The 23,569-nt window shown below is 38.6% G+C and overlaps 1 protein-coding gene across 1 annotated transcript in view; it reads left to right on the forward strand.

The window, feature by feature from the left end:
• Window positions 1-23,569, forward strand: part of LOC127622316 (VPS10 domain-containing receptor SorCS2-like) — a 268,515-nt gene that overhangs the window by 173,859 nt on the left and 71,087 nt on the right. The window contains exons 4-6 of the mRNA XM_052096426.1: window positions 20,107-20,271; window positions 21,165-21,238; window positions 23,418-23,482. Of these exons, the coding sequence (XP_051952386.1) occupies window positions 20,107-20,271; window positions 21,165-21,238; window positions 23,418-23,482 (304 nt within the window). The remainder of the gene's footprint in view (window positions 1-20,106; window positions 20,272-21,164; window positions 21,239-23,417; window positions 23,483-23,569) is intronic.

The raw sequence follows: 23,569 nt of genomic DNA on the forward strand, positions 1-23,569 counted from the left end.
CCCGGGCTTCGGCACCAGTGTAATCCTTTCAATGGAAAGGAGGAGGCGAGAACCGGCTTGACGCTATAAATAATATTTTAATAATAAACTTAAACAAAAGACGACAGCAACACACACACACATGACGGACATGTCCGTAAACTATCTCTCTCTCGTCGCACAACCATCTGCCATCGCCCTTTATCCCTCTCGGAGCCTTAATTAGCCTGATAAGGGACCGTGTGTAGAATCACAACCCGGCCCCACCCTCTGCCCTGCTACACACATTTACAGTTGTCTTTTTATTTTTACAGAGGCTGCGCTTGCTTTAAATAGAATTAAAAATTCAAATAAATAATTTTAAAAAGAGTATATCTGGAGCAGATACCAAGTTCCCCGTCTGTCGCTCACTTCGACGTTGTGTCGAGTGATACGAAACTAGGTGACTTTCTTGAAGGCCTTGTTTACCTCTGAACTTGAGAAAAGGCCAATGAGAATTTGGCACACAGAACTTGCATTTCCCTCCACCGGACATACGGGTATAAAGGGAGGGAATCATGCCTCTTTTCATTCAGATTTCTTCTTCGGAGCCGAGGGGTTGTGCGATCAGGGAGCTGAGATCACTTACTGTTCCACTCACCTCTGCAGAGCATATGCTGTTGGATCTACGGCGCATATCAGCGACTTTCTCCTTCTCTGCACGGCAGTGCAGCTTTCCCCTGGGTGCATCGACAGCGCTGCTAAAAGATAATATTTTGTAAAAGAGTTTATTTTCTCTAAAAGAGCAATACACAGCTGGCGTTGAACATCCTTTTCAGGATGCATCTTTATATAGATGCCCTTCCGCCCCTGTGTAGTTCCTGGATGCAGTCGATTTCTCTCCACTCCTGATGGTCACAGATGCTGCCTCGTGTTTGTGGATGGTTCATGTTCTCACTGCAAGAACCTAACCATGGCAACGTTGCAGTCGCGGTCTTCTTAAAGCAGTCTTCTTAAAGAAGAGTGGCTCACCTCACACCCAGTCTGTTTACTCCCTTGAGCCCCCAGAGCTGGATGATGAGTATGTCGCTACATTGGAGAGTGTTCCGGAGTGTTCGACTGGACTGCCACCTTTGGGTCGGCACGCCCAGTCTGGGGCTGATGGCCGACATGCTTGCCCGGGCCGCCGTCATCGTGGGGTTAGACTGGAACCCTCTGTCCTCCCCACAGCCTACACAGCTAGACGATTGGTTCCTCGGGACGATTGGTTCCCCCCCACATGGTTCCTTTCTTCCCAGAGGTGCATGATGAGCTGACGAGGTCGTGGAGGGCTCCTTTTACTGCAACTCGGAGGTACCCCAGGTAGACAGAGCAGTTGCAATCCATCTGTGCCCAAGAACTCCACCACCTGGCGGAATTGCCTGGTGCTCCCCTCCAAGGCCTGTAGGGTGACATCGTCACTGACCGCCAAAGCCTACAGTGCCACTGGACAGGCCACCTCCGCCCTGCATGCCATGGCCCTCCTGCTTGTTCACCAGGCAAAGGCACTCAAAGATCTGCACTTGGGTGGTCCTGAACCCAACATGTTGTAGGAACTGTACCTCGCCCTCTGGGCCACGAAGGTCACAGCGTGAACACTCGGTAAGGCGATGGCCACCCTCGTGGTCCAGGAATGACATCTATGGCTGAACCTGGTCGAGATGCGGGGGATAGACAAAGCTCTCTTTCTCAACGCCCCCGTCTCCCAGCTTGGTCTATTCGCCGACACTGGTGGGCCATGCTCCATCTGCTCGCCGAAGGGCGTCCTCCTGTGGCTTCCAAATGTCAGGCAGCTCCACCTCAACCTGGGCCCAGCTCTCAGCCCCAGCATCAAGCGCTCAGCAGGAAGTGCACGCCCCCCATCTCCTGAATGTCCTTGAGGACCCAGAAGGCTCCCAAGCATTCCTGAGACGGACGACCCAGGGAACGAGACGTTTGCTCCGGAGCTGGAAAGCAGACCACTCCGTCCCCCGGTGGTTGGCTTGGAGGAGAATCCTTATTTCAAAGTTATATCCTTTGCCGGTTCCCACATTCTCAATAAAAGAGCAATTTCCTTGTTTCCTGGCTCGTCTGACCCACAAATGCCGTTCTCACGGCAACCCACAGTCCCGGCATCCCGGATGTACAATAGTTTTCCCTTAACATATTTCTTACTCATACATACAAATAACAACAAACAAATATTCAACTAAATAGTAGCAGACTCAAACATATCTATTCAGTTGGTTTTATTGGTTGATCATGATCATTCAAATACTGCAGTTAGATAGGTTCTCCAAACACAGTTAAAGGATATAATGTTAGCCGTTTTTGTTGGAGTGATGACACATGCTAGTCATTTAGTCATTCCCTCTTATTATATCCTAAATGTTCCTTTTTGTTAAAGTGCTGCTAATCGGCCATTCAACACCATCATACCATAGACACTCATTAATAAATTCTCCACCCTCTGACTTTACAGCTCACTGTGCAACTAGGTCCTTAACTTCCTGACAAAAGATCTCAGGTAGTCAATATCCACAACCAGACCTCACACTCTCTCATTCTGGACACAGAAACCCCTCAGTGCTGCATCCTTAGCACTCTACTGTTCACATTACTGACCCACGACAGAGCAATCACATCATCTAGTTTGCTGATGACACTACAGTCGTGGGGCTCATCACACACGGTGATGAGACAACATGCAGTGAGGAGGTGAGAGACCTTGTGCTTTTAGTCCATGAGCAGGACTAAATATATAATTGCTGGCTTCAGAAAGTCCCTTGTGGTCCACTCCTCACTGCTTGTCGACGGCTCTGCGGTGGAAAAAGTTAGCCATTTCAAATTACTCAGGGTCCACATGGCTAAGAATCTCTCTTGGAACCGGAACGCCTCCTCCTTAGTAAGGAAAGCAGCACCATACTCAAGAAGTTCTACAGATGTGTAGTGGAAAGCATTCAGACCATTAAAATCTTGTTATGTTCAGCAGATGCTCTGCTGCATACAGGAAGGTTCTGTGGTTAATACTGCACAGAACATCAGTATATCCAGTAATCCCACCATTACTGACTTCTACACAATGCATTGTTTAAGGAAAGCAGAAAGCATTGTGAGGGATCACACCCACCAGTCTTCTGGCCTGTTCTCTCTGCTATCATTTTGAGGAAAGTTTAGGAGCATCTGTGCATGGACCACAAGGCTGAAGAGCAGGTTCTTCCCATAGGCTGTCAGGCTACTCAAAAGCACAATAATCATAAAGCACATTTATCTAGTGTATTTAATATATACAGTAGTTACAGATGTATATTACTACCAGAATGTACACAAACAGGTTTATATTGAAAGTAGAGTAGTCTATATTGAGTAGGCTCCTATTTGTCTTGATCTCTTGACATTTACTCCCAATGTTTGTTGTGATATGCGTGCAACATAATATATTATAGATTTAACCAGTGTCTTTGTGCTGGCATGGGTATGTGCAGTTATATACATAGTTTTCCTCTGTGTATCAAAGGGAGGTCTTCCATTTATATCCACATCTATTGTTAAGAATGCATGAAGAAATCCAGTGGTATTTTCAATCAGTTCTTTTATCACACATAATGAATGTTGTCAGTTTTTCATGTTAAATAATTGATCAAATATGTGGAGAAATCTATCTGGATTCCTCCTGTATTGTTAGCATTCTCATGTGAAACGCATATATTTGATGACTTCTGGGATCCTTAGATGTGTCATATGAACGAGATCATTGGATTGCATGCAGAGGGTCTTTTGATGTTTTGCACACACTGCATTGAGCCTGCGGTACTGTGTGTGTTCTAATCGCTTGAACGTTGTGACATGAGGTGAGAGATAATGTCTCTAAACTCCTTTCTCTGGTAGATGATCTTTTAATGACTCTCAACTTCTAAAGGTTATAAACTGTTTTGCTGTAAATTTACAAATGTTAGCTCTTATTACCTCAACATAACATTTGATTGGTTTGACCTACATCAAATTAGTCATGGTGTACTCTATATGACATTTTCTTCACAAGTGTGATTCCTTAATGTTAAGCTGCAGATCTTTCCAGGATAAATAGGTGTTCTTAAGGCCAAAGTATGCTTGGCATGTCCGCATTGCTCTGAGCACAGTATACGTGACGTGAATTTCATCATAATCCAGTCTGCGTGGCCTGACCACGCACCAGGAAGATTTTCTTGACTCCTGGATGCGGTCATCATCTGTCCATATCGTCAGCGCATGCACCGGCCATGGACTCTACTAAAAGAGTATCAAAAAGAAGTTGCGGTGGGCATGCTTCAAATGCGATCTTATTCGCTCATGGTTACAAGAGTATACTCATAAAGGTAACGTGTTCGACCAGGCACGAGGCGATCCAGAACTTGCAAAAACGAAGTATACCTGGGCCTTTACATTTATCTGACTGAAGTAGCGTTGAATGTGAATGTGCCAAAAATTCAAGCCAGCACAGACTGTACTCCAGACTCCCTTGACACAAAAATAGAAAATACAAATAAAAGGCATGAAACTAAATGAAGGGTTGGGGTCCTTTAGACTTGACAGGGAAAGTGAAGGTCAGCATGTGCTGGGGGAAGTTTGTGCAGGGGGTTGGGGCTAGACGCTCCAGATATTTTGCTCTTGACCTTGACTTCAAAGAGATCTGGTACGTGCACTGTGGGAAGACTTTGCAAAGTAGAGATTCAAAGCTGGATTTATATAACTGGCTCCATTGCAGCAAAGCTCCATTGTCATGTCTTGCTCCTGTTATGTGAAGGCCTTGGAAAACATAAGTAAAAGGGCCTAGCGGCTGCACATGTCCCTTTCCTGGTCCAGGGCGTGATGGCTGGCAGCTTCTAAAAGCCTCAAATTGGCTCGCCACCCAAAGTCTTGGGTTCGTGTCCAACGGCAGGGTGATGAATGACGTGACGGGGCAGCTCTTACACGAGGGGAGGTGGTCGTTCTATTACAATAGCTATATTGCACTTTCACTATTTATACTCTTGACTTCTCTCATCAGTCTTGAGTCTTCTGAAATGTATTCTGATACTTATTACAAATTACACAACCTGAAATTGTATTATTTTAGATTATAATCTGATTACTTCTGGGTTACGTGTTGCATGTTTTTATGAAAGTCTAATTTTAAGTGTATGAAGGACTAATTTACACTTCTTTAAAGAATAATAGGCAATGTAATCCTTATGTAATAATGTATTTCATAAAAAGTTACTATAATCTTAAAAAATTTAATCTACTGTAAATACAGGCCACTACTTGATTTTGCTAATCTGATTATCTATTTATAATCCAGATTACATGTAGTCAATTACTACTAACACTGTCTCTAATAATATTTATGCCCTAGAAATGCAGTGGATTTTTAAGACCTCTGTAGTTGCTTCTCCTTAGACATTTAAGTTGTTGATATATAGATGAATGCTGTATATTCTTTAGATGTCTTTAGCCAACTCAGAGTCAGAGAGCTGAGTGTGAATGGATGTGAAAGACAGAGAGCTGAGAGTTAAAGAGCAAATTAGATTATATTAAATGGAATAGCACAAGTGGAAGAGAGGATGAAAGGTAAATGTAAAAAAAAACAACTGACTAACCAATGGTGATAAAATAGCTGCAGTAGATATGAGAAGTTGACTTTTCTTAGTCATAGTAATTGTCTTACTCTCTCAAACATCCTCATACTGACCTTGGCCATTGTTCATCTTGCCGAGGGCTTGGTCAGGCCTCCACTGCACCAAACCACACTACACATCAGTTCAATATTTCAACAGCTCCAAACCTAGACGAACCAAGGGCTATGTGTGACATAAATTATTAGTCACTTCATTTATAACTGCACTGTCTGAGAATGATACACACACCACAGGCACATATGCATCTATAATCATGCTCACCCACTTGTATACTTACTTAGAAAACTGCATATTTGCAAATTCATCTGGAAATAAAATTTGTCAGAATAATGTTTTTGAAATTTGTTTACAACATGGGGTTAATGTCAGCACCCATACTCCACCGTCACTATTCTAGTGTACCTGAGGAAAACAGCCTGCAATGACACCCTGTGACCTGTCATAACATGCCATAGTCTCTCCCTCCTGCTGTACACCACAATACTACTACACCTGCCATAGTCTGGCAAAACATGACTCTTATGAATAATGCAAATGCAGCTGTCTGACTGACCAACAAACCAACACATAGGGAATATGCATAACAGAGTGTATTATTATTCAGTGTTAGACTCTCCACCAGATGAAGTAAGACATACCACACATGTGCTTGGACACAACTATCTGGATATTTTCCTTAGCAATGCTATACACTGGCACCTACCAGCACTTAATGCATTTAGGGGCATGTTTCATATGCTTCACATGAACAAAAGGAGGATGATGTTGCAGAAGGAGGAAAAATGGAGGGATGGATAGAAGTGGGAATTTTGGAGGGCATCTGAAGGATGGGTTGAGATGGGCTGAGAGACAGCAGATAAATTAATAGCAGAGATGAGAGCTTATCTTCACTCATTTGTTTGTAACAAATCTCTCACTTGAAATGGCAAGACGTGTTTCTTTTGTAAAAAGATTGATGGTGTGTGCTTTTCTTCATTGTTTCTGAATATATTAAGCATTCCTCCTCTTCTCTTTTCAGGATTAATGAAGAGTAAACTTTCTCTTTTCATTATTCTGGTAAACCGCTATTTCCACTCAGTTGTGAATAAAGCGAGGATATAACTTTTTGGCTTGGAAAAGGGCTCAAATATTTTGTAAATGTTTCAAAATGAAAGATATGCAAAGGATATGTTGATATAGTTAATCGCGCGTGTATGCGTGCGTGCGTGCGTGTGTGCGTGTATGTGTGAGGTAGAAGGAGAAAGAGAGATATATATATAATGCGCATTATGAAGAGCCTCCTGTACTCCATACATCAAGCCTTGGACGCCGATCCAATCATCTAAACTTCCCTTTGTGAAGGAGTACATGAAACAAATTATCTCAAAACTAAGAAAGTTATTTTTCTTTTAGACTTCCTTTTATATAATTTGTGATCAATCAAGTTTAACAAGCCCCTAGAGAGCTAACTCGTGCTTTGACTTTAACAAATCTGGTCATAAGCATAAGCCTGTCATGACTGGAGCAAGGAAATATTGCATCATTCCCTGTTTAAGCATTCTCAGTTGTAGTAACACTATGAAATTAGGTAGCTGTATACTACAATACATAAAAGAGAGGTGTTATGATGGTTTGCTTCACTGTGCCAGTTTAAAAACATTTAATTAATCCTCTGTCACCTTAATTGCTCTAGTCAAACTCCACAAAAGCCCCAGATGACCTGAAAACTTACTCATTATAAGGGCCATGCCACAATATAATTATTTCCTGTTCTTGACTGAATTTTATGTTCACTTTTTCAAGGAACAACTTCTGAAGATCAACTCAGGGTAACTTATATCTGCTCCTCTCGCAGTGCATATATGTTACGTCAAAACGCATCTATACTCTTGCTCGCTTTTAGGCGGGTGTGTCACGATTCCCTTGTTGTCTGCCCTGGGTTTCACTTGTCATTGTTAAATGTACTACACTTCCCAGAATCCACCTGCCATCACCACTGCCATTTTGTTCATTGTTCTCACCTGTGTCTAATTCAGTCATCACTCCCTGGTTATTTAAGCCCTGCTTTTTGTTCACTCCTTGTCGTTCGTTGAATGTTGTCAAGCCTGATCTGTGTTTCCCTGCCTGAGTTCTTAGTTTATGTTTGTTTCCCCATCGAGGGTTTTTCCTTTGTGTTTGTTTTGTATTTTGTTAATAATAAAGAAGCCTGCATTTAGATCCTCTCTCCTCGCTGCCTCATTCCTAACAGGGTGGATCATGCTCATTCATAAAAGCTGCTGTAAAAGAGTGTTAAATTATGAGTTAAAACATAATTTTTTTAATTGTGCAATCATAGACATTATAATGATGTTGTTCCAGTTGAATGCAGTTTACAGTATGCTGTAAAAAAATTTATAATAATAAATAAATAATTATTGTGGTTATAACAACATCATTGATTCCATCCATTTAACTTGTCATAATAATTTATTATATCATTATTTGTCATTCACTCACTATTTCAGGAGTGTTACGAGTGCCATCTCAGTTTTCAATTTCAGTATTTAAATAAGCGGTCTAAAAAAGCAATGAACTTTAACAAGTTAACATAATTTTTTGATTTTACTCTAAAATTTAATGCAGCAGTTAAACTTAATTTTTAAATTTTAGTGGGTTGAAATTTTTCTGCAAGTTACTGTTCTGTTGTATTTTATCCAAATAAAATTAAAGCAGCATGTCTGTTTTTGATGCTGAATACCTTTTCAACATACACTCAGTTTGACCTTTTTTGAGTCACTTGTGAGTAACATTACATTTTAAATATAGAGGACTAAGGGCCTTCTCCTTGTGAGTTTATTTTAAGGCTAATAGAAGTACTTGGAATGGTTAAAGACTGAGGAACATGAAAGTTGCATTTTTTTTCTCTCTGTTTCCTCTCACTTGTGTTTTAATGCTCATTTAAAATTAATTTGCAAATAGCGTGTTAAAGACAGTGCTGAGGTGCTTTTAAAGATCACCTCCTTAATAGTCTAAATATTTGAGTTAATACACTCTTTTTGTAAAAGCCAAGCGATCAAGACACACAAATGCACTTATACACATGCATGCTATATCATTGTTTTTTTACATTTCTTAGATAACTTAATTGTTGTCTCCATTCCATAAAACACTTATAAATCCCTTTCTTATGTGTTTCTTTGATGTGAAGAGTAAGGAACCTAGTGTGCCAATTTACACGAATGGAGGATTTGCTGGACTGTTTCTGAACCATTCATTAAGAAATTTGGCCCACTAGCCTCAAGCTACTCACCTCATTAAAGATCTACAGGCCTTGAAGGACATTGCTAATATAGCTCTCACAACACCTACTAGATGCCTCATTGGGCTTCAGTCAATGTTAGTATAATGGCTAATGTATATGGAAGATTAAGTGTCTGCTATTGAGAGGTATTTTGCAGTAGCTCAGTTAAGCATACAGGCACACATTTAGCAGAAATGTTGCAACCAATGTTTTTTTGAGCATAGAAGTACAATAAACCAAAAGCTACCCGTGCTTCAAAAGTTAGACATGAAACTGGTGTGGAACTATTACCTAACTACTCTAAATGTTTTGTGAACTCACTGAATAAAGCTTTAACCAGGGTGTGTGTATGTGTGTGTGAGCGTGTATTTATCACTTTGTGGGGACCAAATGTCCCCATAAGGATAGTAAAACCCGAAAGTTTTGACCTTGTGGACATTTTGTCGGTCCCCATGAGGAAAACAGCTTATAAATCATACTAAATTATGTTTTTTGAAAAGGTAAAAATGCAGAAAGTTTTCTGTGAGGGTTAGGTTTAGGGGATAGAATATAAAGTTTGTACAGTATAAAAACTATTATGTCTATGGAAAGTCCCCATAAAACATGGAAACATTACTGTGTGTGTGTGTGTGTGTGTGTGTGTGTGTGTGTGTGTGTGTGTGTGTGTGTGTGTGTGTGTGTGTGTGTGTGTGTGTGTGTGTGTTTATGCATGCAAGTCTGTGAATGTGTACAAGTGTGCTGTGCTACTTCTCTTTTTTGTTTTGTCCTCACTCTATTTTTGAGTGGATTTTTCCAGTAGCATTGCCCAATATTGTCCCCGGCAATGCAGCAACTGTACTCTTCCAGAAATCAATAATGAACAAAGGATGAATGAGGGCAATTATGATGACAAAAAAAGAACAGAACAGCACTAGGCCTCCAGTGGACTTCATTTTCATGGCTGGCTGGCAGATGAGAGAAAAATAAAGTTAATCATTTAAATACAATGTCTGAACATGATGTGACTGACATGCAATTGACCTCCTATAAAATACAATAAAAAAATATTATTTGAAATGCCTTCAAAATACTGTTCTGCCTTGAACCTCTTATGCTGTTACCTGTTTCTGTGCATGTTATAAAGCACTCAAAGTCTTCAACTGAGAGGACCCTTCCCCTATATCCCACAGCTATTCTGGGCTCTCCTTACTGATCTCTTAATAACCCCCTCTCATTTTCTCAATGGGGGAGCCAAAGCGGAAATCAGAATTGTAATCACTCTGAAACATGCAGGAAGAGAATCATTGTACTTAAAAGAAAATGCTAGCATGTGTGTGTGTGTGTGTGTGTGTGTGTGTGTGTGTGTGTGTGTGTGTGAGCGTGTATTTATCACTTTGTGGGGACCAAATGTCCCCATATGGATAGTAAAACCCGAAATTTTTGACCTTGTGGGGACATTTTGTCGGTCCCCATGAGGAAAACAGCTTATAAATCATACTAAATTATGTTTTTTGAAAATGTAAAAATGCAGAAAATTTTCTGTGAGGGTTAGGTTTAGGGGTAGGGTTAGGTTTAGGGGATAGAATATAAAGTTTGTACAGTATAAAAACCATTATGTCTATGGAAAGTCCCCATAAAACATGGAAACACAACATGTGTGTGTGTGTGTGTGTGTGTGTGTGTGTGTGTGTGAGTTTATTTTCATGCGCACCCCTGCTGCTGCCCCTCCAAACACTGTCATTTTCACCACGGGTTGTTTGTACTGTTCAGGAAAAGGGAGAAAGAGAGAAATAAAGAAAAGAGTGAGAGAAAGGAGAATGAAAGAGAGAGCATCAGATAGAACAATTATAGTGGAAGATATGGAAACTTCATATATCACTTATTCTTAACTCCGACAGTGTTAAGGCCCCAGCACACTCTCAGGCCGGTATATATTGGTGCGGCGGTATATGTTGTGGGCAGTGCACAGGCGATCTCCGGACATCATTGTTGGGGTGTCGTTGATCTATCTCTCTTCCAATTCCCATTAACTAAGCTCTCTTGCTATAATGATGCCTCATCATTTCTGTTATATTGCAAGCACTTATGAATGTTTCAAGTCTTAAATTAGGGCACAGAGGGTGGACCCTGTGATTTAATTTAGGGAATTAATTTGCCCACCCACCCTTGAAGTAATGAATAACAGTAGTCCCAAAAGATGCCGTTTATTTCATGAGAAAAGAATGTCTTAGACAGTGTTAGACAGTGTCCAGAATCATATCCAAGTAAAATCTTACATTTGAGCCTAAACTGATTCAATCATCTTGTTTGGCAACTCCTCAGTTATTTTATTTGTTTTTATTTTTTTACTTTAATTTAGAGTTAAAGTAAAGAACTAACAATACATTTCATGATTTTATAACTTAAAATATTATTTACATTGGAATCTACAACCATAAAATGTACTGTAGTTCCACATAACATTCAAGTGCAAATTAAAATCTGCAATGTCTGATTTCTGTGGGCAAAGAAAATTTATATTTATACTTCACATTTATAGTGACAGCAAAACGTTTTTAGAATTCATCCAAACTGGTTCTCTGTGCTTTGATACACCATACATCTGTCATGAAATAACATTACAGTAGTATTCATACAACTATTTTGTATGTACATCAAAGAATGTAATGTACCCTTTTATATATAAATTAATCACTTTTAGAGTAAGAGAACTATTAATTCAGTTGAATGACTTTGTATTTGACTTAGTTGCATTAAGTTTGTGATTGCATTGTGCATTCCAGTATCCACATACTTGAAAAACACCTCTCGTCTGGGAGAATTTCTCTACGCATATCTGTCTGTATTGCTCTCTCTCTCTCTCTCTCTCTCTCTCTCTCTCTCTCTCTCTCTCTCTCTCTCCTCTCTCCCCCAATCTGTCACCTCCCCCGGGCACTGGCAAAAGTTCCTCTATGCACTTGTTTCCACTGACATCCGGCAATCCATTTACAGCTGTTCACTAAAGCTGTGAAAATACAAGAACATTTTAACATTTGCTTTCTACCCACATCCACAGACATAAAGAATAAATAACACAAGAGAGAACGAATCAGAGGAAAGGGAGAGAGTGAGAGACCTTTGACTAATGATGTTTCCACAGTGCTCTGAGGTAAGGGACCTCCCATAAGACTTAAAGGTATAGTTCACCCAAACATGAAAATGCTCTCATTATTTACACACCCTCATGCCATCCCAGATGTGTATGACTTTCTTTCTCTTGCAGAACACAAATTAAGATTTTTAAGAACAATTTCTCAGCTCTTTTGGTCCATACAATTCAAGTGAATGGGTGCCAAAAGTTTGATAATTTCATTTTTGGGTGAACTATTACTTTAAGGGACAATAAGAGCTAAGGGACCCACATAAGGCCAAAATAATGTAACTTGGGGGGTTCCCTGGTGCTTCACCAAAACTAGAATACTAGAAACATAAAACTAGATTTATTAATTATTATGATTATTTTTTTTTTTGGTGACAGAAACCAAACCAGATTTTTTACTTTCTAAATTCGAAACCCACATGAGTGCGCCACCTGCTGTTTTTCTGAAGGAACCTCAAACGGTGACTGAGTAACATTGGCAGAGTGAATCTTCATTTTCACCTCACAATAATGGTCAGATATAAATGTTATTTGACATATTATTGTTGGTACACCTAAATATTAACATTAAACCATCTTTTATATTAAAACTAAACCGTTGCTAGAGGTTAATTAATATGCATGCAGTTAATATGCACATAGATTTGCCAGTATTTATCTAACACTGCATGTTAGCTCATGATCAAACAGTTATAAAGTTATTACATGGATGCTGTATGGAGAAATATCTTCATCTATTTATGCTGCACCTTTGACAAGTGCCATTTCTGGTAGGGTGAGAGAAAAAAGTTAGGCTATATTGGGAACCCCCAAAAACCCGGACACAATTTGAACACTGTGTTTCCACCTGAGCTACATTTCCCTTTATTGAAACAAAAGGAGATTATTCTACCTATTCCTCTCATCTAAAATGATCAAGAATGTTTTAATTGGATTGTCTACCACTCGTTTGATTGGTGAGGCATGCCTGAGGACAACAGTCTCCACGGAGACCACATGGTAACCAGGGTAACCAGGTCTTTGACATGAGATCCCTCTTCAGAAGAAATGGGATGAACCTTTGGTGTGGAAAGGATGGGTCTTTATCTCCTCTCACAGAGACTGAAAGCCTGATACTGCTTAGCGTTTGGTTAACATAACTCACATTAGTTGAACTTTCAGCATCCTCTCTCTTTGAGGATGCACTTTGGACCATGTTTCTGCCAGCAGTTCTAACACACAAGCTGCTTTTCTCCTCTCAGGCCGAATCAGTCAAGCACATCCATGCCTTTTCTCTCGGAAGAATATAAACTATAAACTCTTCTCTCCTCTTCATCACTCACTCTCCTACTTAAAAATTATTAGTCAAGAACATTTGTCAGAAAAGTACTGATACAGGGAAATTTCCTCAGTCAATAATAATAATAATTATTATAAATTATTATTATTATTTTAAATAGCAAATAAGTAGCAGTGGTAATTGGTCTCTGCCTCTATTCTCTGTCTATCACTGTAAATACCTCCCACAGATTTTATTTCATCTCTTCAACCTCTGTATTTTCATTATTGTCCTGTCTGGAAGTGGAATACGCCAAAATAATTTCACCATTCTCACGGTTTAACAGGATAGTTCAATAAAAGCTAAATGAAATGGAAAAGTATTTTCAGAATAGAGATTTGATGTTACATGAAGCAAACAACGTTCTATCTCATATTGGGGAGAGTGAAAGGTCAACCTTTCATTTTACCCGAACTTCTATTTACTCCTCTCCTTCTCTCTCTGGTGCTCTCTATATTTTTCTTTTTCTCTACCACCCTCCATACTCTGTCTATCTCTTGTGTTAGCCCTATAGTCTGTGTGCAGCCATCAGTGTTCAAATTGACAGTGAGCATAGTTTATGGCCTCCACAATAACTGGCACTTTTTATCCATAAATCATTAGAGTCAAACAACAGAACCCATTTTATCATTATGAGGATGCACACTGTATTAGGTCCTATGAGGCCTGAATTAAGCTTCCATATCCAAAGCCATTTTAAAAATGTCTGTCAAACAAACAGACTGAAATGGCAATAACTCATACAGCACAATCCTTAATGGATGATGACATTACAAGTGCAGCCTATTCAGAGGTGTGTCTATGCCTGCGCGGCTGTTTGATTTCACCCAGAGTGTGAGGAACATTTATGGCAAAGTTTGTATTTGCTTTTTATTCCCTTAAATCTTTCAGATGAGAGAGTTCCTGTGTTTACGATAATCAATCAAACATGCTGAAAGGTTGGAGCTCACACAGTCCCTTCCAAAAAATATTAGCTAGAGTGCATCTCTGCCAAGACATACAGAGTGTGGCCTTAAACGGTTTTCTTAATGCCTTTTAGATTAGTGAAGCACAAGAAAAGGTGTAAAACATTACATGACGAATATAGTGTAGACGAAAATGAGGTTATAAATGTAATTCGACTCATTTACTGCATGTTTTATGTCCACCAAAATCCATTTCTAGCTGTAGTTTTTCATAGTAGATAAATGGTTGAGGAAGGCCAGTCTTAATGAGGGGTGACCAAGGAAATGGAGAGTAGTTGAGATCAAGTAGCTTGGCTCTTTTACAGTCCTGCCCTTGAGCAAACGACACTTAACCCCGAGTTGTTATAGAAGAACTGTTGCTGTAATTAGTGTAGCAGATGATGAAAATTGTCAGCTAAAGGGCAAAGTCATAATGTCTTTCTAGACATCTTTTTCTGGGCTTTAAGTGTGAGCATAAGGTATAAAGTCACTCTAATAGGGGCTCTTGAGCCATATTATAGGCTTTTGCATTAAGAAACATTTTGTTTTTCATGTGGATACATTTTACTCTCACCCCTACTAACAAATTAATTTCTATGCTGGTTCAGGCTGGTCTATGCTGTTACTAGCTATAATAATTAAAACCTGGTAAAAGGCATTGACTTTCTAGTGAGGCTGGTTGACCAAGGAATTTCACCTGCCAGCATCCAAAACATAAAATGTTTGCCTGTTTCTCAATAGGACTATACACGCATTATTTATTAAATTTTTAGTACACTGTAAAAAAAAAATCCAGTTGTTTAAAAAAAAAAGCAAAAAAAAAAAAAAAAAACTGGGGTTGAAGGAATAAGTATGCAAAAAAGCAAACAACTTTATAGAACAACCTCTAAATTTTACAGTTTAAAACGGTTGTTTTTACGGTACACACATTTCAGGCTTTAAGGGATGTAATTTTGATGCCTGTATATTTTATGGTGCAGTACAGTCGTTTATATTATTAAATGATAAACTTAATATATTAACCTTTTGATACTGTAAAAATCTACTTTTCACTTTATAATGCTTTGTTAATCACCCCAGTAATTACAGATGGGCATATGATGACATGCAGTTCATCAATAGAGGCCTTTCCAGGAGCAATGACCAATAAACATGAGACAGTGCTCAGTGTCACTCACACAAACGTTAAACACCATCAGGGTAACACATGTGAAATTCAATTAATACAGTAAACTACATCAAATATAAAACAGAACACCCCAAAGTACATAACTGATATTGAAAATATTTTTTTTACAGTGTAGTTATGAGTTTCACAGTAAAATTAATCTAAAATTAATAAAAAACTGAAGGCCTTCGGGCCTTTCTGCCTATTGCATTTGAAAAGTGATTATTTAAATGAATTGCTGTTTGAAAATCCTCCTGTCAAAGCTGCTGTAATGCTGTAGTGTGTCGTTGTTATCAAAGGGGAGACAAAAGCACAGATGGTGCTTTTTGCACATTTAAAATGATAGGCTGGGATTACTTGCTCAGATCTCGTTGGGAGTCAGAATCAGAGAGCCCCCGCAGAGACGAGGGGGGAGATTAAACTTTCCCTGTGGAGAATCTGTGCCATTTTGACCTAAACAGACTGTCAGGAATTGTGTCTACACACACTGGGGAATTTCACACTGTTATTTGATAGTCAAAGGTCCATTGGGTCATTCAGATTCTGTTATTTCTCATCACTATATCTAATTGATTTATTGATTAAAGCAGAGTTTTTGAGTTATAGGCTTTATGTTACTCATTAAATAGAGTTTGTATTTTGAGAACTGTTTATTTAGGAGACATGTGGGAATCACTGTATCATTCAGAGTAATTTAAGCTCCAGCTTCTTCTGTGCTTGTTAATGTAGCAGAAATTATTAATCCCAATGGTAACCCTGAATGGCAGATATCACTGGCATTAATTAATCTACTTATATAATTCAACAATTTTCAAATGCACCAATTCTTGTTCAGCCCTCTGGCTATTACAGAGGGGGATCTAAATAACTTCCTTTCAAGGACTTTCTTCCTGTACTTCCATCACAGTTCAGTTGAGTTAAGGTCTACACAGTCTATACTGCTGGAACATGTCTATGTCTGTGAGCAACATAATAACAGCAATTGTCACTACAGCTACTGAAATGTAATAGTCCAGAATTATTGTTGTAACTTTCAGAGCTTTCATTTGCAATTCTGCTCAGCAATTAAACTAAGACAGTATGTTAAACACTGCAGTTAAGGATGAAAAGCTGAATTTTACACTTGCACTTTGCACATGTAGTGAGAGTTTAAAAGCTGATTCTTGAGACACAAATCATAAGATGTCACTGAGGGTGTCTTTGTATAAACTGACAGTCTTCACTTTCTCATTTTGGTTAGTGGAGAAGAATTTTGCTTTATAATGTGATCAGTGCACACGATCAACCATACGATCCCTTATATATTAAATGCTCAATATATTGCTTAACATTAGCAACTTTCATCCCTTAGCAACATCCTCACTTTTGTATTTTACCATTCTTCAGGCAACATTCCTAACACACTTTTTCATAAGTTCAAGGTTATAAGGACTGAGAAAAGGTATAACTATCTAACTGCTTCCATAGCTCATGATTAGAGAGCCACCTATCTAACAAGAACCATACAATATATAACTGTAGCTTAAGCATGGCAACTACAATGCAAAAGCAAATGTTACACAGTAGCCCCTGTCACACAGTTTTGATCCTGCCCACAGTGCAAACATTGTTGTTATCCCTTTTCCTTTGTGTTCAGTGTGTTCATGGGCCCATGTCCCTGGTGTAGGTCTTTGATGTGTGGGCTGTTCTTTAGTCCAAGCTGAGCCATTATGACAGACAGGAGCTACTTAATAACAGCGCTTTCACCCCGGGCAAGCTCCTGACAAATTACTTGTGTGAGACCTGGATTTAGAGAAGGGTCGGTGGAAAGATCACACACACACAAACACACACACACACATTTCCTTTGTCTTCCTTGAAAAGGGAGCTCCTGCACTAGCAATCTAGACATAAGAGATGCTTAGTGTCTATTCACATATAATGTGTAGGTGAAAATGTGCTTATTCCACATCTGGTTAGAGAGATTGACAGAGACTGAGAAAGAGTGTCTGGGTATGTATGTATGTATGTTATGTCACAAGCTTGCTTATTGATAGCAGAATATTCTTTTAACTTGTTCGAATTTCAAGTACTTTTTTCCTTAAAATCTATTTTTATAATGTTGTGATTCACCTTGTAGTTGGTTGATTTGGTTTATGGCTTACAACTAATTTCTGAAAACCCTATGGAAAAAAATGAATGGGTAAAAAATATTTCCAGAACTCTTGACTGCCCAAACATTTGGCGGGCACTGTTGAGCTCTATAGGAAATATGTCAACACAGGAAAGAAATCTGCAAGCATAATCTGCATGGGGGTTTTAAAACTGTGCCACTGACAATCGACCCAATGTCTGTTGAGGGCTTGCAAGCTTAGGGAAATATCTCTCTCATCCCTCCACTGCCATTCTCTCTCTCTCTCGCTCTCTCACACACATACACACACACACACACACACACACATACACTGAGATAAGCACGTCAGGTGGAGCTAAGTCACAATGCAAACCTGAGCAGGTCTTGGATGTTTTGGAGAAGATTTCAACATTCAAACAGTCCTGAATGATTTTCCCCTCGACTCTGCGCTGTTCAGTATTGAAAATTCATCATCACCGCAGCCAGTTTTAGTCATTCTTTTGTTCCATTGGCTGAGCTCAGGTGCACTGAACATGCCTCTCTCTCTCTCTCTCTCTCTCTCTCTCTCTCTCTGCTCTCTCTCTTCATCTCTCTATGCTTCTCATTTTCTCATTCAGCACAGACTGGATATCAAAACTGCCAATTTACATAAGAAATTGGATGGAAAGCGAAATTAGTGGATCTGCATTGAGTAAAAGCAGTCTCACACACACTCACACACATATGCACATGCTGGCAGATTTGCTCCTTTCCCCTGTCTGTTCTGTTTACAAAGTTCCTTACTGCATGGAAAGACTCAGTAGAGTGTTTGAATTAGGAACCCGTTCAGAGCTTTGTTTCATAATGAATATTAAAGCTATTCATTAGCATGAGTAATTAGATCAGTTCAGTCACAGGGTCTCTTTCATGTATGTTAAGTAAATGTAAGGCAATGCTTTTTACATCTCAACATGGCACTTTATTAGGACTGTTGAGGCAAGAGGGATGATTGTTCTTTGCTAAAAAAATACTAAATTATGTTTTTTTTTGTAAATGTAAAAATGCAGAAAGTTTTCTGTGAGGGTTAGATTTAGGGTTAGATTTAGGCCTAAGATTTCATTTTGTCTTTCACAGAAGAATTTTTTTTAACAACATAAGGGTGAGTAAGTGATTCATTATTTGGTGAACCATCCCCTTAAACTCTTAAAATCTACTTCTAGTGCCATCAGCCACCACATTGTGCCCCACATTGATCCGTAGCCTATTCCAGCCCTGCTGGCTTGCTGTACTCCTCTGGGACAGACACAGGATGTCATTTGATGGCTTTTATCCATAGATCACAAAGGCGGCTCTGTGCTAAACTCTGCAAGATGTCGCTGTAAGAAGGAACTTTTACAGAGAGAAGATTATTTACTTGTTCCCCAGAGTCTTTGTTTTGGGATGGATAACTTGTTTCACAGAGAGTCTCTCTGTTTGGCAGACCCCATGATCCCAGCTTGTTTTTCTGTACTGGTGCAGGTAGCAAACTTGCTTCCCGTTTGAGACGCTTCAATGCACAATTGGTTGAACAACAGTACCACTCAAAGGTCTTTAAAGGAACTGCAGCTTACGATAATGATCAGGTAGCACGGTCAATAGAGTCAAATATTTGTCAGTCATTCAGGGACTTTGTAATCATTTCAGAAGTGAGTGGAATGTTTATTGCAAGACCTTTCTGACTGTTGTCTAAGTGATCAAGCACCACTGTGTCTTATGTGTCCTCTTTATCTTAATTGTATGTTCAGCCTACTTGTTTTGTTTTTATGTTTTTAAGCTATAAGAAATGGTAAAACTTTACAATAATTTTCCATTAATTAATAGTCTATTAGTTAAAAACTTTATTTAACATGAACTAACAATGAACAATACTTTTACGGCATTTTTTTTAACCTTGTTTACTGTTCATTTCAAAACATGCCATTACATTTTTTTAAATCAAAAGTTGTAATAGATATCATTAGTTAATGCACTATAAACTAACATGAACTAACAAAGAACAATTGTATTTTTATTAACTAACATTAACAAACATTAATGAATGCTGTTAAAATTATACTGTTCCATTATTAAATAGTGTTAATGAATGGAACCTTATTGTAAAGTGTTACAAAACCAAAAACATTAAGAAATACAATCATATAAAAGATGAAAGATAAATGTCGACCTTTTTCTCTAATAACAACATGCACCTGAGCTGTAATCACTAAACAAGTTTTGCAAAACTTAATAATATATGCTTTGATCCAAGACATCCATGAATTGAGAATGTTCCAAAGAGCATCTTTTGTACAAGTCACCATGGTCAATGTCACAAATTTGAATAGTGAACAAAAATTAGTGCAGAATCATAAATGTGTTTTTGTCATGATGCTTCTTTGATTTCAAATTGTTTTAATCCTAAACGCTTTGTTTATTTCCAAGTTTAAATTCGATTTTGATTTGTTGAACCCCTCTGCATGTGAACTCATACATAGAACCATACATAGGTATACACCTGTTGAGATGTAGTCACTGAAAGCATTTTTGTGTCTATAGGTAATCTTGGTGAGCTCCCACATCAATGAACGTGACCAAATGCTCTTCATCAGCACTGATGAGGGTGCATCCTTCCAACGACAGCCTGTATCCTTCACCGTGGAAACACTTCTCTTCCATCCCTCAGAGGAAGACAAACTTTTGGCCTACACAAAAGAGGCGAAGGTGAGTTGTGAAAGTGTTGGTCAACAAATATGAATTGCTCAACTAAGAAGCCAGTTAAAGTCAATGTTTCCCTGGCAACCTTATACTTTCCAAATCAGTTGCTCTACAGCCATAATATGTGTTAATTCAAACTACATGTTTGTTGCTTTTCTTGTCAGGCTCAACTGCCTGAATTAGTCTGTGTGGCTGTCTGAGTATTAATGGCTTGGGTCTCGGCTGGCTGCCCTGACCAACTGTTCCCAACACATTTCTCACCCTGCATTGTTTATGCATATGCTTTTTGCTCTCCAGCATATTGGCATCCTCATTATTAGAGTTATGAGTAGCACTGTTTGGCCTTCAGGCCATGGTTGTCTCTCAATAAAGAGCATGTTTACATTGTGAAAGGCTGGGTGAGGCAAAAACTGCGTGTGTGTGTTTATAGTTGATGAATTGCTAAAACCCCTAGACACTGCTTGCAACACATTACAAGCAGAGCAATTTATCATCTCAGAGATAAAATGCAAAATACAATGAAACATTGGCAATGTACAGTATTTGCCTTGCCAGTGAGTGTGTATTTGTCTGTGTGTGTATTATTATGGTGCAGTTTGGTGGGTATTTTCCATGCAAATGGTGATCAATATAGTCTCATTATAGGAACGATCAATCCTGGACAAATACATGCACACACACAAACAAATACACACAACGTGTGTGATTTTAATTGGTATTTATAGACAGTTGCTCACAACTTAATCTTTATTTGAATTACACACATATACTATGACTCGTTCATCAAATTGTCATGATCTGAGAATTTGTAAACTGTGCGTTAATCTTATTCCAGTGTAAAAATCAATGTTATGACCCAAATTTTAGGACTCATGATTTCTTTCTCTTTCTCTTTGCAGCTTTATGTCTCCACTGATCTGGGTCACAAATGGACTCTGCTACAGGAGCGTGTTACTAAAGACAGAGTTTTCTGGTGATTTGTTTTTCTTTAAGTCACTCTACACTACGTTAAAGGAATAGTTCACCCAAAAATTTGAATTCTCTCATAATTTACTCACCATCGTGATGCTCCAAACCCTTATGACATTCTTTCTTATGTGGAACAAATAGGAGAATATGTTCATGACTATCTCATCCGTTTTTTCAGTACAACTGCAGTTGGTAGTAACTCCCTTTACTACTTAGAATAGGACCTAAAAGTATCATAAAAGCAACATATATCAAGACTTTTGCAGAAAAATGAATTACATCATTGAACTACATTTTATGATAATTTAGAGTCCTTTTTAAAGTGAGTCACTGTCAACTGCCACTGTACTGAAAAACAGCCCATGATAATTATTAAAACATCTCTTTTTTTTTTTGGTGAGTACATTTTACTTTATGCTTCTTTACTTTAATTTATTTAATCTTTTAATTTTTTATGTAATCTTTTCCCCCTTCTTCCCTCTTCCTCCACCTTCTTAGTGGATTTCCACTCCGTTTCACTCCTCTTTCTATTTTATTTTCCATTCCTTCTCTTTCTGGTTATGGTTCACTGCAGCCACAGCTGAGATTTAAGTACTGGACTGAAGTGATTTATTTCTCCACCCCAACCAGTTTTTCTGTCTGACCCTCTCTTTCTCTTTTTGATCTTTCTTTCTTGATCTCTCTCCTGCTTTCATGCCATCCTCCCACCACACTTTACCAGATTCACATACATGTCTGTGGTTGATAGTGATATGAGATCAAAAAGTCAGCTCCCTGTCAGCATCCGCTGTTATAAACCCCATTCAGCACATGTTTTATTTGGCTGGAGGTTTTACAATGTGACTGTAAATCTGAAGATCTTTTTACTCTTTTATTCTGCAGCAGGAGGGTTGATAAGGGTCATGCCACTTTCCTTTCTGCTGTCTCCAAAGCTTTTTAAAACGTCTCTAAGCATCGCCACCAAAGAGACAACAGATTCAGTTCATAGTGAGGGTTGTGGTTTTCTTGTCCTCCCTGTCTACTCCCTCACTCATAAAACAAGAGAAAGGGAGGTCTGGAGAATAGAAGGCATAAATCAGTGTGGGTTTAATGGACAGGACTGCTGTCAGGAATGACTGACTGCTACCATAAATCACTGTGGAGCAAGATTACTGATAAGTTATAAAGCTCTAAAAAAAAACATTATATAACAAACTTTTGTAAACTCGCTTTAGAAATATTAGAGGTAATTAAATGTTTAAAATTTTTCAGAGCACAATTATTAACACTCCCAAAACCAAAAATACATGATTTCAAATAACTACATAACTACATACACATAATACACATACAAACTTAAAAGTTCTGTTAAAGTTAACATAAATTCCATTTGCATACCATGTTACTACTGTACTCTGTGCATTTCCAAGACAAGAATAGGATATTCAACAACACTGCAAAAATCATTTTCTTATTTTTGCCTTGTTTTCCAGTAAAAATATCTAAACATTCTTTTAAAAAAGATATTTTGTCTATTTTCTGATTCTCAAGTATATTCTTGTTTTAAGGATGTTTAGATATTTTTACAGGAAAATAAGGCAAAATTACACGGTAAGAAAATTATTTGTACAGTGATGAAAAAATTATCAAGTAGGACTTGATTTTTTTTAATTGGGATGGTAAAAAATGAGCTGTACTTACCAGAATGAAGCCAGGTAGTTGGAAGGGAAAAGAAAAGTCATATCAGAGGTGGAGCAAGTTATTACATATCTATGAAAGATTATGAAGACAAACGTGTTTTTTTTTAATAACATGCACTGATAAATTGTGCTAAATAAATCCAATGATGTGGAAGTTAATACGGTCATGTTGACTTTTATGTCTCGCTTTCTAAAATTATAATAAGATAATGTAGTCTTTGTGTATGTTTGCTGAGATAGAAATGTGTTGAGATGCTCAGTAACCCCAAACAGTTGTCCTAAGCACAACATCACCTACAAAACAGTGAGCTGTCTCGATTCCTTGAAACCAGACGTCAAGACATTGCATGTGTCTACGGTAGGTTTTGAAAAGGGACACATTGTCTAGGTCCTCTTGTGAGTGAGTCAGACTTGTTTGAGCATTTCAAGGCAATGGTGTATGGGAAATGTATTACGTGCAAATGTGTGTTTGCATTGTGTCACTAACTGTATGCTCTGTTGCAGGGCCGTGAAGGGAGTGGATGTGGACCCTGATTTGGTTCATATGGAGATTCATGGCATCGGTGGTGGTGAGGGAGATTGTATGTTTACAGAATACTGCATTTCAGTTCACTTTTATGTTCCATATCATTCCACTGAGAAAGAAGGCATATGGG

This window comes from Xyrauchen texanus, chromosome 1 (assembly GCF_025860055.1).
Source record: "Xyrauchen texanus isolate HMW12.3.18 chromosome 1, RBS_HiC_50CHRs, whole genome shotgun sequence".
Taxonomy (NCBI): domain Eukaryota; kingdom Metazoa; phylum Chordata; class Actinopteri; order Cypriniformes; family Catostomidae; genus Xyrauchen; species Xyrauchen texanus.